Genomic DNA, 18,046 nt, shown 5'->3' with positions numbered 1-18,046 from the left:
ACCGCACTTAGACCAGGACCTGAAGGCTAGAGCCGGATCTGAGCTGTGATCTCTCCTCCGCAGGGTGCGAGTTCGATACCAGAAGAGGCAGAAGCTGCAGTTTGAGACGAAGCTGGGCATGAACTCTCCGTTCTGATTTGAGGGTCTCCAGTCCTGGTCCTGGACCAGCTCCAGTCCTTGAACTGACTGGGGGGGGGGGGGTTGCCGAGCCTAAAGCTCCTCCTGGAGACATGAGTCCACCTCAGTCCAGGAGACTGACTTCCAGACCAGGACCCTCCAAAGGCGCCGTTTCCACTGAGCAACTATTTATTTCCTGGTTTTAGTTTTAAAGGCTGAAGAAGGTTTTCTGGTCTAAATCACTGAGTCCTGCTTTCTGGTCCTCCGGGGGTCCGGAGGTCCTCCAGACTCCCTGCAGCCCGGAACAAACCCCAAAGCTCCAGTCTGCACACATCTCAACATCATCTCCTGGTCCTGGTCCTGGCCCTGGAGGGTCTTGGTCCTGGTCCTGGAGACTCTCCAGTCCTGGTCCTGGTCCTGGCCCTGGTCCTGGTCTGGGTCCTGGAGGGTCCTGGAGGCTCTCCAGTCCTGGTCCTGGTCCTAGAGGGTCCTCGAGGCTTTCCTGGTCCTGGTCCTGGTCCTGGTCCTGGAGGGTCCTGGAGGCTCTCCAGTCCTGGTCCTGGTCCTAGAGGGTCCTGGAGGCTTTCCTGGTCCTGGTCCTGGTCCTGGAGGGTCCTGGAGACTCTCCAGTCCAGCAGGTTCTAGCTGGTAGTCCACCATGAGGTCTCCAGGCGGACCGGGTCGCAGCGTTAGAACTGTGGAGCCCTGAAGTCTGCAACAGTCACATTTTAAAACTCAAAACCGTTTTTATCCAGATCTTTTAAAATAAAGTTCATGACGCATCATATTTTCAGTTTTTATTTCACATTATTGTGAAAAAAATCCCCCAATCACTGAAAATTTATGAAATGAGTCATCGAACATTAGTCCAAGTCGGAGCGAGAAAACAAAGTTTCGTCCTCTGGCGCCAAACTCGTCCTGAGTCACTGAATAACTGGACCAGAATCCTCTGCAGTCCTGATGCTGCTCGTCCTCGTCCCCTCCAGTCCCGTTAGTCCAGCTCAAACCAGATCATCTCAGTGTTGCGCCACGATAAGAGTAATTGCGCGCCGGTTCCCTGGCCTTTTCCAGATTAGAATCTTTATTGTGAATCTGGATTAACAAAGCGTAACTCTACAACCCTCACGTTTCTTTAGCTTAAAGCTTCCCTCATAACGCAGTAACAAGAATGTGTACTTTACTAAAATTTAGGATTGAAATATAATTTTTTTATTTTATTGTTTTTATTTAAATTTCTTCTCGGATATTAAATGTAAAAGACGTGTTTCCCCCCCAGACAGCATGAGATGCACACGCCGTTACTCTGTGGTTCTGTTTCAGCTTTCTGCTGTCATACAGTGACATCTAGTGGCCACGGATGGTGCATACATACAGTGTATATTTTTTAAATTGAATTTCTTTATCTTAAACATAAAAAAACAAACAATAAATACATATCTTAAACAACAAAAACAATGCTTAAAAAAAAAAAAGGATATATACTTAGAAATCCGTAACCCTTCTCACGATACGCGTTAAGAAAACTACATCCCCCTCTCACCTAATCTTCATCTCCACCCAGTGCGTCTATAAGCAGTCAATAATTATGAATAAACCAAAAATAGAAATGTACTACGCCCCTCAACTAGCGCCCTCCTCAGGTATATACATTTAAGTTGCCCACATTCCTGCTGCCTGACCGGCAGCGCTTCATTTCAGCTGAAGCTAAATCACTGAAACACGCTTTACACTGAAAAGGATCAGGAGAGAACGTTACACAACTTTACTGTCAATGCTGACGCTGATTAGCATTAGCTAACGCTAAGTTCAAAACAGAGAAAGATACGCAACTTTGCGCGGTGGAATGAATGAAAGGGGCGACACCACTGTGAAACAGCTTGATGAGGGAATCCTTTATCAAGTTAAGAGACTATTGCACTCTTGGGGTTCCACATAGAAGACGGGGCAAAATGTCTCGACCTCTAAAAGAGACGAGGTGACTGGAGCTTTCTGGTTTGTTCCTCTGGTTTACACCCTGAACACACGCGAACGTGCTTCCGTCGTGTTTGTGGCGTCCCGTCCTGAGCCGAGCCTCGGTCAGACCCGCTGGAACAAAGTTTACATTTGGCTGGATTCACCCTGTCATGTCGCCATTGTGCGCCTCTGTAAACCACGGACCCGTCGTGTGTGTCGGTAAACCCAACATACGTTTTTATTTGTGACGGGCAGAGTCGCAAAACTGCGTGAGCTCTAATTTAAGACGAAGATTCTGCCATAGCATCTTGCTGTCATAACTCTGGATTAGATGAAATACAAACAGCTTGACTGCAAATCATAGAGAACCTTTCTTTTCTTTTCTTTTTTTTTTTTTTACTAATATCGCGTAATTTCAAAGGTCTTGTTTCGTGTTCATCCAAAAAATCTGCCAATTTTGTGCCATTGAAAGAGTTTAGGCTCTAAAATGGGTTTAACACCAATAATATATGATCAAAATTACATGTTTTCAAAAGTTTTCTCAACAATGGAAGAACTGTTCTTCTGTTCAAATTGCCTGATTTCAAATAGGCTACGAGCTAAATTTTATTGTCCCGAGCTTGCAATTCAAGTCATTGGGATTTTTGTGGAATTGGCTGTAATGATTCATTTTTAAAAGTTAACTCATTAAAGCAGTTTTGAGTTGGTGTAGCGAAAAGCTATCCTTCATGTTGAAAATAAGCAAACTCTTTATCGTTGCTTACTGGACGTGTTTGTCTGTCAAACTTAGATCACTTTTTCTAAATGGTTCCTGTCAAAAGTAGCGCGGCCACCAGAGGGCGACCTCTGTCCCACAGGTGAGATAGCGACCCCTGCTGAGGGGATCCGTTGTTCCGTGGTTTACAGAAAAGTGCAATGGCAACAATTTGACGTGGATTAGTCTTCTCCTACGCTCACATCTTCACATCCCTCCACTTTCACCACTATGTTTCTTCTGGGAAGCTTTACGAACCCGAGTCTTCTGAAAGGTGCTTCAGAACGTTTGGTGGCCTTTCTTCTTCATATGTCGACGCCTCACAAGACGGGAGCTCAGGATATGTTTCGAGATTTCTTCAGCAGATTGGTTTGCATCCCTCCGGGTGTCATTTTCGGTTGTGTAGTGGAAGACGGTTCGGTTTGGTCGATATTATTTTGATATTCCTTCTTTGTAAAATAAGGGTATTGGGGCTCCGCCTCTTGAAAGTACAATATGTGAACTTGTTTTCTGATAATCTTGAAACACTTTGTGCCACTCCAGTGTGGTGCTGAATAGAGAGTCTACTCCAGGGTTAGTTTGTTCTTCCATCTACAGACTATTTTGAACGAATAGATGATCATCGGGTCTCTGACTGTTACCAAGAACTTCAGACGTTCACCATCTTGTGGTTTTACAAGACTGGACGTGATTTTTGATGAATCGGTGCGAAGACTCAAATCACGCACACTGTACCTTTTGAATGTCCTTCATTTTCTGGTTTCACGTCACTGAAGTCGTGTTGATCCCACAAGTACCCGCGATAGTTTCCATCTTCCAGAGCGACGACTCGTCCACGGTGACGTTTCTCGGCTTGGCCCCCCCGTCGGTACTTTCCTGGTTTCTACCGCGACCAACATGGACGCCGCTGCATGAAAACAATGTAGTGAATGCTGTGGATGTTCATGTGCTGTATAGTTTAGCTGTTCTCACACTCGGACTCTGTCAGCATGGATCCTGTATGTGGGCGAGCCAACGCCAGCTGAAGCCTCTGGGGGTTGATTTGGAGGTGGGTGGTGGTTCGGGTGGACTCGGCTTCAGTCATTCACGGGACACAAATGTATATTTTGTATTTTTTAAAGTCTTTACGTTGGAGCCTTTGAAGCTGATTTGTTTGTGTATTGGGTCGTGTTAATAAAACTGCTCTTTTATTTGTAACTGTTTCACGTGTGGGTGTAAGTGAAGACTTCTCTGTGTGTTTACGATCGGACAGGATTCCTCCAGATGGTCGGATGTCTTCCAGAACATTCCGGTCTCGCGCTAACCCGTCACCATCTCTAAACGAACGCTTTCTGCGTCGTGATGAATTAAACACAGGGAGCATTAGATTTGGGTTCCTTTCAGGAGAAACTGCAAAAAACTGATTCTTATTTAGATTTTTCTGGAGAGCTGTGAATTAGTAAAAAAAACACAATGCCTGCATCGTTTCAATGAATTACTGATCTAAAGCAGGTATTAACCTGTTTATGCCTTAACATCTACTGGAACCCTGCACTTGAGACATTTTAAAGATTGTTAATGACCTCAGGTGTAATATGGACGCTCAGAACCTTTCCGTCCTGGTGCTACTGGATCTCAGCGCTGCTTTTGATACAGTAGATCACCACATGTTGTTAAACAGACTTCAAACCCTGGTACGACTCTCCGGCACTGTTCTTAACTGGTTCACCTGCTATCTCATTCCGACATGTGGGGGTCTGAGGACCCGTTCAACGCTGCTTGCAGCTTTAATTTGTTGTTTTATAATTTTGCTCCCTTTTAACTCATTATTTTTCTTGTTTTACTTTTTTTCATTCAACTGTTTGATGTGTTAATTTTCTTATGTTTTTGCTGTTTTAGTGTTTTTTTTTCTTTAATTTATATTTGTTCGTCTTTTTTTTTTACATGTTTCCTTTAGCTCTTTTTTTTTGGTGTTTTAAAGTGATATCTTTCACTTTTTAATTTGTTGTTTTTCTTCTTATTTTTTGTGTTTTTTTCCCTTTAACTCTTTTATTAGTTTTTCTTCGTCTTTATTTAAAGTTTTTTTTTCTTTTATTTGTTTTAACCACTGAGAAGTTCCGTACTTCCGGTTTGAGGACTTCCGATTGCTAGCTTGATCTGTGTTGCTGTCGGTCGGCGGGACGGAGCTCAGCGGACAGTGCGTGTCTCGCCCGGTATGTCCTTTAACTCTCCCGGTACCTGTCTCCGAGCGCACGGACCCGGAGCTGGACCCGTCTCCGTGCGCCCCGGGGACGGCGTCGTGTCGCCGCTTGTGTCTGTCTGCCGGCGCGGAGCGGCTAACGGTGGTTAGCCTCAGAGGAGAAAGTCACAGTCCGTCACGAACCGACCTCATAAACTGTGACAGTTGAGATAATACGGGGAAACATATATATATGTTGTTTTTTTCATTAGTGTCATTGAAATCGTTGATACTGTACAGTTTCGAATCGGTAATATCCCGTTATTTATCCCCAGTGTGACCTGAGTACGGCCGCGTCTCAAATCCTTAAAGTTGCAGACTCCTTCCACCGGAGGGGAAGATACTAAAAACACCCCCTCCTCTGTCCAAAAGACCTAAAAACACTCCTTCCTCTGGAGGCAAGATCCTTCCTACTGAGGAAGATGTGGAGGGATAATCTCTAAAAAGAGTGTGAAGCCAGATCAACATGTTATTATAACTTCTTCTTCTGGGTCAGAACCGGCCTCCGAGGGTCCGGTCCGGTGTCTTGAACCCCTTATTTTCTGATCCTGGTGTAGATTTCTCAGTTACCTGATGTGTGCTGGTGTTTAAACTCTACATTTCTTTAACAAACTGAGGATTTTGATCGGAAGAGCCAGGAAGAACAGATGAGGCCACAGATCCTTTAAAAACAAGTCCTCTGTCCTTCTGTGTTTAGACCTGCTCATAAACCCTGAGACTCTGTATGGAGTCACTTTAACTGAATGACTCTGCATTTCTATAACTACACAGAAAAACAAAAAAAAATTGCCTGTAACCTTGAAAGTTTTAGATCAGGTGTTGGGTTTTAGATCAGATTCTAGTACAGGGGTTCCCCGGGCCGCCGAAGACAAAAACAGACAAAAAACATCCAAATACTAAAGATCTTAATGACCAGGTGGCATCTCTATGATTTACATTTATTTGGTTTGCATTCAGTAATCTGCAGTAAATTCATGTTAATTCATTAATGAGGCTAAACCTGGCAAAACCTTGAGAAACACTGTAAAATCCAAAATGGGGTTTTCTGCCCTCTACAGTCGGGATATAACAGTCCTGTGTGCTGTCCGTTTGAACAGTCTGTTAGTCCCAGGGTCCGTCCACACCAGAATGCCGTCTCCTGCAAAAAAAAAAAAAAGCTGAATTTTTGTCCGATCATCCACACGGTGCGGCGTTTTAGGAGCTAAAAGGTTTGTTTTTCAACACGGGTTCCAGAGTTGGCAAAGTCAAAAACACTGACTCGGCTTTGAGGTGTGGACGGGCAAGAATGGACAACAATGATGGGTCAATGGACTGAGACAATAGTACGATCAATGAAACATCGGGATTCTCCTGGACTCGATTCCAACGCTTCTGTTGGAGGCGTCGCTATTTGAATCAAGTCTATGGGTTTTGGTCTGCATGTTTCACCGCCTCGCGCCACCGGTCCAACCAGCTTCATGCTATTTCTCGAACCGATCCTTCAGAAACGCCAGGACCCTCGTGTAATAACGGTTAATTACCTTGACACAGAACTTGGAAAGGTAAAGGTCGGACTCATCCTTTACACAAAATGTTGAGGTGAAACCTGCAACCTTTGAGGTGCGCCTCTCCCTGTGGAAAACAACTTTTCTGATCATCGTCTGAACTTGAACTTTAGCAGTTTCCAGTCGATCGGTCTGCCACCAGCTGGAAATACTTCTAGTCTCTGCCTGGTTTGTGTAATACGGGAATCAAACTGAGGTCACACTCCAAGAGAAAAATGTATCAGTGACATAACATCAAAGATCAAACAGTAATTAAATGAGACGCTAGACATTTCTCCAACAATCCTATAATCAGGAAATACAGGTTGGTTGGTTAGTTAGTTAGTTAGTTAGTTAGTCAGTCAGAAAACCAAGATGAAGACCTGATTGTTGGTTTTGTTCCTACAAAGTTCTTTCCAGATGTGTGTGTAGATGTTCTTGTCTTTGTAACGGCCGCAGACTGAAAACACTCAACCTTTTCTCTCCCCTCCACCACTAGACTCGGTCTCCGATGTAAAGAGAATTAAAAAAAAAACAATCAAAGCAGAGGAGAGACAGGAGACGTGTCTTGTTGTCTCCATTCTTCTAAGATGGACGTTGGAGTGTCCAAATCCCACGTGTTTGTCAACTACAGCCCCCGAGCGCTGCTCTCCCAGTGAGACACACATCTGCATGGTGGTGCTGTGTGCTCCTCACCTTCCTCACCTTCCTCACCCTCCTCACCTTCCTCATCCTCCTCACCTTCCTCATCCTCCTCACCCTCCCAGACTTCCTCACACTTCCCAACCTCCTCACCCACCCAGACTTCCTCACCCTCATCCTCCTCATCTACCCAGACTTCCTCACCCTCCCCAACCTCCTCACCCTCATCCTCCTCATCTACCCAGACTTCCTCACCCTCCTCAGCCTCCTCACCCACCTCACTCCCCCCTTCCTCCCCTCCCCTACCTCCTCACCCTCCCTCCCTCTTCTTTGTCCTCCCCAACCTCCTCACTCTCTTCATCCTCCTCTTCCTCCCTGCTCCATCATACTCATCCTCCATGCGTTTCCTTTCCTCCTTGTAGCTGCCTTCGTCCTCTCCGTCCTGCCTGTCCTGCTTGTCCACTCCGTCTTTCTCGTCCTCCTCGTCCTCCCCACCTCCCCTGCTCTCCACATCCTCCTCACCTCTCTTGTCTTTTCTCGTCCTCCCTGTCCTCCCCATCCTGACCGTCTTGCTCATCCTCCTCGTCTTCCTCGTCTTAGGGTCTAGCCCGCTCTTTGGGTGTGAATAAAGTAGGGCTGCACGATGTCTGAACCAGCGTCACATGAAAGAACCACTAAAGTGTACGATGTTGGTCTTTTGGGATTTCTCTTCTTGGACTAAATGTTCACTAGAGGTCTGGTGCTCTTCTCCTCTGTTGCCACAAGATTTGATGAAGTGTTGGAATCGTGCAGCCCTAAAATGAAGCGCACTGCTTGTGTGAGTGTGTCCTGAACTAAATGCTTCATCATTTAGGGAGTTGTGTTGTGTTTGAGATGCTTGTGCACATTGGTGAAAGCTAATATTTGGCACACAGATGTTACCTGATGTAACACGTCTCCTGCAGGGGTCCTCTAGGTCTGGTCCTGGACCCTTTCATCAGGTCCCGACAGTCAATGATTACTGTGTTGGACTGGTCCTCCAGTTCTGCTTGAAAGTGTCTTTTAGTGAGATCAATGCAAAATGCTAAAGGATTTTTACTCGTTATGATCCCCCCCCCCCCCAGTAGGCTGTATGTTTGACATCCCGGGCTCCATGTGTAGGCCGGTGCCCAGCATATGGCTGGAGGGCCAACGTGGATCTGAGATGATCTGAGGGATGTGAAGGGCTGCTTGGTATGTGGCTGGCTGATGCTTTGACTCTGTGTGCTGCATGAGGCCTCACACGCCAGCAGGGGCCGCCACCGTCTGACCGCTGGAGTCTGTTTGCTTCAGGTAAATGAAATGACGTGTGTCCAGGTGGAGCCTCCCAGCGGGTGTACGGCGAGTCATGGACGCAGTGAAGGACTGTCCGAACGGCCTGAGCTCGGCTAAAGTTCTGGCTGTGGCTGCAGGGCTGTCAGTGGGCGCCACGGTGGGCTACCTGCTGTATCGCCACGTCAACGGAACCAACACCGGTGTGTGTGCGCTTGTGACTATCTATCTATCTATCGATCTATCTATCGATCTATCTATCGATCTATCTATCGATCTCTCTGATTTCTCTGTGACGTCTGTCTGAATTCTCTCTCTCTCTCTCTCTCTCTCTCTCTCTCTCTCTCTCTCTCTCTCTCTCTCTCTCTCTCTCTCTCTCTCTCTCTCTCTCTCTCTCTCTCTCTCTCTCTCTCTCTCTCTCTCTCTCTCTCTCTCTCTCTCTCTCTCTCTCTCTCTCTCTCTCTCTCTCTCTCTCTCTCTCTCTCTCTCTCTCTCTCTCTCTCTCTCTCTCTCTCTCTCTCTCTCTCTCTCTCATGTCTCTCTCTCGATCACTCTGATGTCTCTCTAAATTCTTGGTCTCTGATTTCTCTTTCCCACAGATCCGGACTTGGACTCTGAGGTGTCCAGGATGACTCTTCCTGTAGAAGTTTACAGGAACATTTCCAGATACCAGAACCAGTTTTTGGATGTGGTGAGTAGTTTTGAGTAGAAGGTGTCGTAGCTTGGTGTTGCAACATGCAGATTACAGAATAATTTGTTGATGTCTGAGGGATTTTCTTCAGACCCTGTCCACACGAACCAATACAATCTATTTTTCCTTCTTCTTGTTCTTTAAAAAATTCCGTCCAAACGTCACTATGAACACGGCTCAAAACGATGTAGTACATATGCCAGGCTTATAGGTGGCGCTGGAACTCTGCCACAGAAATGCACCAGAACCAGAGAAGAAGATGGAGCATGAAAAAAATCCTGGTATTGGAGAAATCCAACACATTGCCTTATCAAACTAAATAGCATCAGTAGCTTCTGCAGCAGGACCCGGAGCAGGTAGTCCGCCATGCCGTTAAGTGACGTCAAGGAGAGGGTCGCGCGGTTACAGGTGGGGCGGTGACAATCATCGTTTCCCACAAATGAGTCTTGTCCGTCCACACCTCACAGCCAAGACGGCCGTGCCGTGTGGATGATCGGCCTAAACTGATGAGGTCCAATGAAACGTTGTCGTGTGGACAGAGCCTCAGTTTTGATGTTGGAAGAGTGTCGATGTACCACTTGATGGTATTTTCTGATATTTCCACAGAAAACCTGTCTTGACTTGTTGATCCGGCTTTACTTTTCTTTGTCTCTGGATGATGTGTGCTGCAGGTCATCCAGAAGTCTGGAGCTCAGGTGAGGCTTGTGTCCGACTGTGTGGGTCAGACGGCCGTGTCCGTCCTGCTGCAGGGCACCAAGGAGCAGGTCCTGCTGGCCCGCTGTGTCCTGGACAACCTGGTGACCGACTGTGAACCCGTGTCCGAGGTGCTGGTGGTCCCTCAGACCTCCCTGGGACGGATCATAGGTGTGTGTGTGTGTGTGTACTCCTATTAGTGTCATTGTGGGAACAGAACTGGAAGTTCAGATGAAGGAAATGGATAAATTAATGATCTTATTTTAAGTTATAAAACCGCTGATTTTGACTGAGTGTAGAGTAAATCTGCAGGAAACATAGAAACATTGTGTGTGTGTGTCCACGTGTGTGTCAGGTCGTGGTGGAGAGAGCTTGAAGAGGATCACAAGGACTACCGGGGCCAAGGTGTCATGCCCCAGAGACAAGTCCAGGGGCCCCGGGGCCAAAGAGAGCGTGACCATCACGGGGAGCAGACGGGAGGTGCAGCAGGCGAAGGTGAAGACGAGGCTCTGGACTGATGTGGCCTCTGTACCAGGAGGGTGAGACTGACTCTAACGTCCTCTTGTCCCTGCAGGAGCTGATCCTGGAGAAGGTCTCTGAGGACACCACGGTGAGGACCATGATCTCCAAGTCCTCAGCGCTGCGCCACAAACGGGGACAAACTGTCTTCAACCACAAGACGGACAGTCTGGAGACCGACACTCCTCCTCAGTGCCTGAACAACAACGGGCCCCTCCCCAAGGAGAAGAACGGAGGCCTTCACCCCATGGAGACCCACAGTGAACCCGGAGGTCTTTTCCAGAAGACGGAGGAGCTCAGCATCTGCAACTCGGACAACAGGGAGGACGAGCAGGAGGAGGAGAGCCTTTCTACTGAGTCGCTCCCGGAAATGTCCAAGTTTGAAAGTGAGTGCTCTTTCAGTGGAAACAGCCAGAGAGAGATAGCTCGGATCTGCTCCAGAGCCGCGCTATCCTGAACAAAGCTGCTGTCTTATTCTGTCCAGTCAATATGTCTTCTGCAGTGGACACACTTCTGTTACTCGTTAAAGTACTTCACTTGTAAAAGGATTGTGTGGCGCAAGAGCGTCCAGATTATGGAGCATCTTCCTCCACTAACGGTGCTAACACAACAATAGAATGTCCACATGAAGAAGACCAACCTCACTGAAGGACACGATTCATCAAATTTTCATAAGTAATTAGTTTTTATTTGCAGGAAGCAGTTTTCACTCACTGCAGTTGTACAGAGGGCGATCAGAAAGTGCTTTGAGAATACTAATCCTAATCCTCACAAATTCTTCACACGCTTAGACAATATAAATAGTTCATGTACACTGCTCAGAAAAATAAAGGGAACACAAACAACACAATTATTGAAATGTTGCAGTTGAAAGTCTTCATTCAATGTATACTAGAGTGTGTTGAGAACAAAATAACACAAAAATAATCCATTTAAATCTAAACTATTATCCCATGGAGGTCTGGATTTGGAATCCTATCAAAATAAAAGTGGAGAATCACATTGCAGGCTGATCCAACGTCAGTGAAAATTCCTCCAGACAAGTGAAAATGAGGCTCAGTTGTGTGTGTGTGTGTGTGTGTGTGTGTGTGTGTGTGTGTGTGTGTGTGTGTGTGTGTGTGTGTGTGTGTGTGTGTGTGTGTGTGTGTGTGTGTGTGTGTGTGTGTGTGTGTGTGTGTGTGTGTGTGTGTGTGTGTGTGTGTGTGTGTGTGTGTGTGTGTGTGTGTGTGTGTGTGTGTGTGGGGCCTCCACCTGCCTGTATGACCTCCCTACAACACCAGGTCATCCTTCTGATGAGGCGGAGGTTCTCCTGAGGGCCATCCAAAGAAATTCCCCCCCCCACACCATTACTGACCCGCCGCCAAACCGCTCATGCTGGAGGATGTTGCTGCAGCAGAACGTTCTCCACGTTCTCCAGACTCTCTCACGTCTGTCACATGTGCTCAGTATGAAGCTGCTCTCAGATGAAGAGCACAATGCGCCAATGGCCAATCTGCCAATGTTGGTGTTCTCTGGCTAATGCCAATGGCCCTGCAGGGTGTTGAGCTGTAAGAACAGCCCCCCCTTGTGGACGTGGGCCTCATAGCACCCTGGTGAAGTCTGTTTCTGACAGTTTGAGCAGAAACATCACATGAGTGGCCTGCCGGAGGTCATGTTGCAGAGCTCTTGCAGTGCTCCTCCTTGTTCCTTCTTGCTCAAAGGAGGAGGTAGTGGTCCTGCTGCTGGCTTGTTGCCCTCCTACGCCCCCTTCCACGTCTCCTGGTGTCTCCTCCATGCTCTGGACACTGTGCTGGGAGACACAGCAAACCTTCTTGCCTTCTTGTTTCATTTGTACAACAGGTGAAACTGATTCACAATTAGTGTTGCTTCCTACCTGGACAGGTTGATTTAACACCAGTGTGATAAACTTGGAGTTACATAGTGTTGTTTAGGTGCTCCCTGTATTGTTTGGAGCAGTGTATAAATCATTCCTACAGTTACGGTAAAACTCACACTACAAATACACACAAACAGTAATCATGTCTGAAAAGAAAGACACAAAGCAGATTTAATCCGAAACCTTCCTCCAGACCCCAAAATACAGATTACAATGTTCCTGCATCTCATGAAGTCTGATTGGTTCACGGTGTTCTTGAATTATTTCGGTTTGCATGTTCTGCCTGTGCATGTGTGGGTTTCCTCCAGGTACTCCCTCAATCCAAAGTCAGGTTAATTGCTGACCCCAAATTGCCCCGAGGAGTGTGAGTGTCTTGTCCCTGTGTGTTTGCCCTTTCATGGACTGGATGAGATTATACTGCGTATGATGAAGGGTTTGTGAGACCATAATAACTGTGTGTGTGTGTGTGTGTGTCAGTTCCCAGCCCTGACCTGAGCTTCCAGCCTGATGAACATCTGGAAGTGTACGTGTCTGCGGTGGAGAATCCCAACCACTTCTGGATCCAGATCCTGGGGGTCCGCTCGCTGCAGCTGGACAAGCTGCATGAAGAAATGACCCGGTTCTACAGCAGCGGCAGCGCCGCCGTAAGGACCCACACAACTTCATTCATTTTCGGTCTGGTCTGAACATCGATGAGCTCCACGCTGAAATGAGAGCTGCTGCCTCCAGCTTCACTAAGCGAGTGTGTGGACAGTGGAGGCTCGTGCATCAACTGTCAGTTTGTTTAGACGAAACAACAGGGTCAGACTAACGTGTGGATGAAGCTGTGATTTCCTGTGACTAAACAACACAGAGGCTGCAGGTCAGCATCATCTTCTGTATCAGAAGGTGTGTGGTTCCTGCAGGACCGGGGGCTTTGTTGGTCAGCGTCTCCATGGGTAGTTTTGTGGTTGTAACAGAAGTATTCTGGGTCCTGCAGGATCAGGGTGTGGAGACCCTGGTGGTCGGGGACATTGTGGCGGCTCACTACCAGGACCACGGCACGTGGAACAGGGCCAGAGTCCTCGGGGTGCTGGACTCTGGACTGGTGGACCTCTACTACGTGGACTTTGGGGACAATGGGGAGCTGCCCAGAGACGGCCTCCGACGCATGAGGTGAGATTAGGACTTGAGAGGAAAAGAACCCAGAGGGACGAGCTGCTGAACTTGGTCTTTATGATGCACTTCAATCTGAGCGGTTGTACCGACACATGGAAAACACTTGATTTAATCTGGTTACCCCGGATGATGTTCTCTGTTTACATTATGTACTATTGTTTATTTAAAGTCACAATGTGCAGTATTCTACAATTAAAAGTACAATTTAAATTAACAATAAGGTTCTTTATTTGAATGGACAACCTGTCATACTTTAGATTTAAAAATATAATTTAGAGGTACAATAGGTATTTTTCATTTAAAGGCACAATGTGATATTATTATTATTAATATGATAACTACAATAATAAATTAAATTCTAATAGTATCTAGAGTTGCTAATACTAACATTACTAGGAGACAGCCGAGCTGTATTACTGACATGACTATCTGCAGTGTGAGCAGCCTGGACGCTGCAGTTCCTCCAGTGTTTCAGAGTGGAGATGCTGGATGTTCTTTCTGTGACTTTAATCTGGATTATTTGTTTCTGTTCTGTGCTCTTGATGGTTTCAGGAGCGACTTCCTCAGCTTACCATTCCAGGCCATTGAGTGCAGCTTAGCAGGAGTGAGGCCCAGAGGTAAATTAAAGACTGTCTCAGTGTCCTGATCCAGCTGATGGTCCTCTCACTGGGACCTGTCCCTGTTCTCTGATTGGTCGTCCTGTCTCAGGAGAGGCGTGGACCGAGGACGCTCTGGACCAGTTTGACCAGCTGACGTACTGCGCATTGTGGAGACCCCTGCAGGCCAAATTGTGCAGCTACTCCCACTCTGACGTGTCCTCTTGGCCCAGCGTGAAGCTCTATGACAACAGCCAGGGGAAGGTGGGACCCGGTCCTGTAGCCTGTCCTGTCTCTACTGTGTATTCTGACCCGGTCCTGTTGTCTGTCCTGTCTCTACTGTGTATTCTGACCCGGTCCTGTCTCTACTGTGTATTCTGACCCGGTCCTGTAGCCTGTCCTGTCTCTACTGTGTATTCTGACCTGGTCCTGTTGTCTGTCCTGTCTCTACTGTGTATTCTGACCTGGTCCTGTTGTCTGTCCTGTCTCTACTGTGTATTCTGACCCGGTCCTGTAGCCTGTCCTGTCTCTACTGTGTATTCTGACCTGGTCCTGTTGTCTGTCCTGTCTCTACTGTGTATTCTGACCCGGTCCTGTTGTCTGTCCTGTCTATCCTTTCTGTGGTCCTTCACACCCCTCATGTCCTCCCAGACTCTGGACATCGGTGAGGAGCTGATTCGACGGGACCACGCCATCAGCTTCCAGGAGGCTCTGAACGGGAGAACGGAGGGAGAGAACCTGGGCTGTTTGCAGAGGATGCTGGTGGGTACCGACTCACTCGTCTGCACAGTAAAGACAAGAACTGACTCGCTGTGTTTCTGTAGGAAGACGTCATCGGAGCATCGTCTGAGCTCAGTCTGTCCTGCATTAGTTTATCAGGTGAGTGCCCCCTCCACCTACACCTTCTACTTCCATCCTCTACCTACACCCTCCACCTACACCTTCTACTTACATCTTCTACCTACACCCTCTATCTACACCTCTGCCTAAACCTTCTACCTACGCCCTCTACGTACACCCTCTACCTACACATTCTAATTACACCTTCTGCCTACACCTTCTACTTGCATCCTCTACCTACACCTTCTACTTACACCTTCTACTTGCATCCTCTACCTACACCTTCTGCCTACACCCTCTACCTACACCTTCTACTTACCTTCTACTTGCATCCTCTACCTACACCTTCTACTTACAACTTCTACCTACACCCTCTACCTACACCTACTTGCATCCTCTACCTACACCTTCTACTTACCTTCTACTTGCATCCTCTACCTACACCTTCTACTTACTACTTCTACCTACACCCTATACCTACACCTACTTGCATCCTCTACCTACATCTTCTACCTACACCCTCTACCTGCATCCTCCTTTTGAGGCACAGTATTGTAGGAGATGACAGGAGATCTTTTTTGCTGGTATACTTTGGGGAATCTAAAGTACAAAACACTTTTTTGTTTACTGTAAATATTCAAGAAGTGGGCAAACGTTTGACTAGTAGTTTACTTTAAAACAGTGTTTGTGGAGACTAAAGGTACTGAAGTGTTACAGAGGCTAACTACATGTTACAAAGCAGAAACTGTAGTTTTGAAGATACATGTGTTGTATTTTAGTAAAGCTATTTCAGCTTTATGATCCGTGTTCATTTTAAAGTTCGAAGATGTTTTTTGGCTCCAGATCCAGCAGACTTGTGAGCCGTCTCATATTTTGTCTTTCAGAAGCTGCGTCCATCTCAGGAAGCGTCGACGACGGGATCGAGGACGAGCTGCTCTGAGACCACACATGAAGGTAAATGAGTCGAGGACGGGACACACTCCGATGTCTCAACGTGTCTGACCGTGTCCTCCTCTGCCATCCGTCCTCCTTCCTTTGTCCTCTCTCCTACTTCCCATGTCCTCAGGATCGCCTTGCTGGAGACGGGTTGTCCTCCGTGTCCTCCTGGTTGTGAACCCTGACCTCCCTGACCTGCACTTCAGCCTCTTTCTGCACTATCCTGCTATCTCTTCGCTTCACTGAGCATTGCCGCCCCTTTAGTTTCGTCAGAAGATATGCAGAGATCCTCCGCCCTCCTCAAGAACACCCGGTGGAAGATGAGCCGTCCTCCATGTCCTCCCGGTGGTGAACTCTGACCTCCATGACCCGCTCTTCTTTCTGTGCAGTCCTGCAATCTCTTTAGTTTTAGTTAGAAGAGATGCAGAGGGGAACAATAACAGGAAGCACTGTGTCTGCTACATCTCTATTTTCTCATGTTGCATATTTTCAAAGTTTAGAGAGTATTCTTGAATGTGGACCTCAGTTTTGTTCTGAAAAGTTTATCTTGAAAGGTGTAACAGATTACATTATATATAAATATATATAAAATAAATTATTTATTTTATTTGACGAGCCTTGTCTGTGTCTACTAACTTCTTAAAAACTGCAGCCTGCATGAATCCGGTCATGTAATATTCCTTTCTACCACTAAGTGGTGATATTAGTATTTAAAAGTAAATGCAACAGAACCTGATGTTGGAGCGAAGAACCACAGAGATTAACGTCCTGATGTTAATATGACACCTTTAATCCTCCATAAACTGAGTGTGTTGCCACACCGACTTGTCTACAACTTCAACCATTCAAATAAATCCAAAACACAAAAATTTCAAATTAAAAATCTACTCTTATCATTTCATTACATTTAATTTGTAATGTTCACATTTTTATAAATAGCATGAATACACAATTAAATTTTCAGTTAAACTATTTACATTTTTGAAAAAACTTCAAATACACAACCATCATAAGTTTCAATTTAAACATTTTAAGTTTTAAAATTGATATATATATATATATATATATATAATAAATAATCTTCAATCAAATGTATTAAGATGATTGAATTTAAATGCGTCATAAAATGTATTGGTCCCTGTTTTTTCTCTGTTTACGTTCCACTTCCAGCGCTCACTAAAATATGTAAATTAAAGTTATAACCACTTGAATTTAAATTCAGGATGCAGCGTTAAACCATCGAACATCTCTTAAAGTGTAAAACTCACCAAAATCACACATTTCTCATACATGATCTCTTTTTTACATAAAATACATTGAATTGGCACCAAACTTCTGCCTTTAAATATGTTTAAAACACTGGAATTCAGACTATGAGGAAGAATAATTCCATAACTCACTTTTTAAAATCATTTCCCTCGTAATTCTGTCTTTGTTTTTTCTCAGACTTAAAAATCATTTTTCAGTCCCTTTTCTCTTTTTAGATGAAAGTGTTTTTCTTAGAACTGAGAGATTAAGATTGTAGTCCTGACTTTTTTTTCTGATTTAAAATCAAACTAACGAATTGTACTTCATTAATCTTGTACTTGTACTTGTAATTCATTAATCCTTTGGGAAATTCCCTTTAAGCATTTTTTTCTAAGCCTATTGAGATCACCATTTCCCCTCGAACTTCTGAGATAGACTTTATACTTCCAACCTTTTATTCTCACAATTCTGACTTTTTTTTTTTAAAGTTTGGATTTTTACCCTCTGAATTCTGCAGAGAAAAAGTCTTTCTTCCATTTTCAAGCAAAGCCCCAGACTTTAAAGAAGAAATGTCAGAATTTAAAAAAGGATGTTTTTTATTTTCAGTGGCCCTGATCAGTCGGTATTTCTCCAAGAGTGACACTTCAGACAACTCATTTTGTAATTGTAATTTCTCTGTTTGTGACTTGTTGAGCTTCATCCACCTTTCAGGGAAACACTGGCCCTCTTCTGCAGAGGTGAAGTTCGGAGCAGGAGGAGGAAGAGATGGAGGATGTTTGGAGCAGGTGGAGGAAGAGGAGGAAGATGTTTGGAGGAGGAAGAGAAGGAGGATGTTTGCAGGAGGTGGAGAAAGAGGGAGTATGTTTGGAGAAGGTGGAGGAAGAGAAGGAGGCTGTTTGGAGGAGGTGGAGGAAGAGAAGGAGGATGTTTGGAGCAGGTGGAGGAAGAGAAGGAAAATGTTTGGAGCAGGAGGAGGAGGTGAAGTAAAATGT

The 18,046-nt window shown here is 45.8% G+C and overlaps 2 protein-coding genes across 3 annotated transcripts in view; both read left to right on the top strand.

Annotated features, from left to right (window-relative positions):
* Window positions 1–1,577, top strand: part of tmem94 (transmembrane protein 94) — a 34,313-nt gene extending 32,736 nt beyond the window's left edge. For both annotated transcript variants that reach the window (XM_080466741.1, XM_080466742.1), the window contains one exon: window positions 64–1,577. In XM_080466741.1, the coding sequence (XP_080322867.1) occupies window positions 64–136 (73 nt within the window). In that variant the 3' untranslated portion in view covers window positions 137–1,577. The remainder of the gene's footprint in view (window positions 1–63) is intronic.
* A 3,354-nt stretch (window positions 1,578–4,931) lies between these two features.
* On the top strand, window positions 4,932–16,319 carry tdrkh (tudor and KH domain containing). The gene is made up of 14 exons (XM_080459723.1): window positions 4,932–5,016; window positions 8,543–8,700; window positions 9,097–9,188; window positions 9,860–10,052; window positions 10,237–10,376; window positions 10,456–10,786; window positions 12,754–12,920; window positions 13,256–13,431; window positions 13,987–14,051; window positions 14,143–14,294; window positions 14,682–14,792; window positions 14,855–14,909; window positions 15,755–15,824; window positions 15,937–16,319. Exons 2-13 carry the CDS (start codon window positions 8,574–8,576, stop codon window positions 15,808–15,810), a joined length of 1,665 nt encoding a protein of 554 aa, XP_080315849.1. The 5' UTR covers window positions 4,932–5,016; window positions 8,543–8,573; the 3' UTR covers window positions 15,811–15,824; window positions 15,937–16,319.
* Window positions 16,320–18,046: the final 1,727 nt, after the last annotated feature.

The sequence above is a fragment of the Lipophrys pholis genome, assembly GCF_963383615.2.
Source record: "Lipophrys pholis genome assembly, chromosome: 1".
Lineage (NCBI taxonomy): Eukaryota > Metazoa > Chordata > Actinopteri > Blenniiformes > Blenniidae > Lipophrys > Lipophrys pholis.
Note: the sequence above shows the minus strand (reverse complement) of the source record. Positions and strands in the feature narration are given on the sequence as shown.

Coding starts and splice junctions, on each gene's coding strand:
- tdrkh (XM_080459723.1), top strand. CDS start 8,574: ATGGACGCAGTGAAGGACTGTCCGAACGGCCTGAGCTCGGCTAAAGTT. Junction 8,701..9,096: donor CGTCAACGGAACCAACACCG/GTGTGTGTGCGC, acceptor TCTTTCCCACAG/ATCCGGACTTGGACTCTGAG. Junction 14,052..14,142: donor AGCAGGAGTGAGGCCCAGAG/GTAAATTAAAGA, acceptor GTCCTGTCTCAG/GAGAGGCGTGGACCGAGGAC.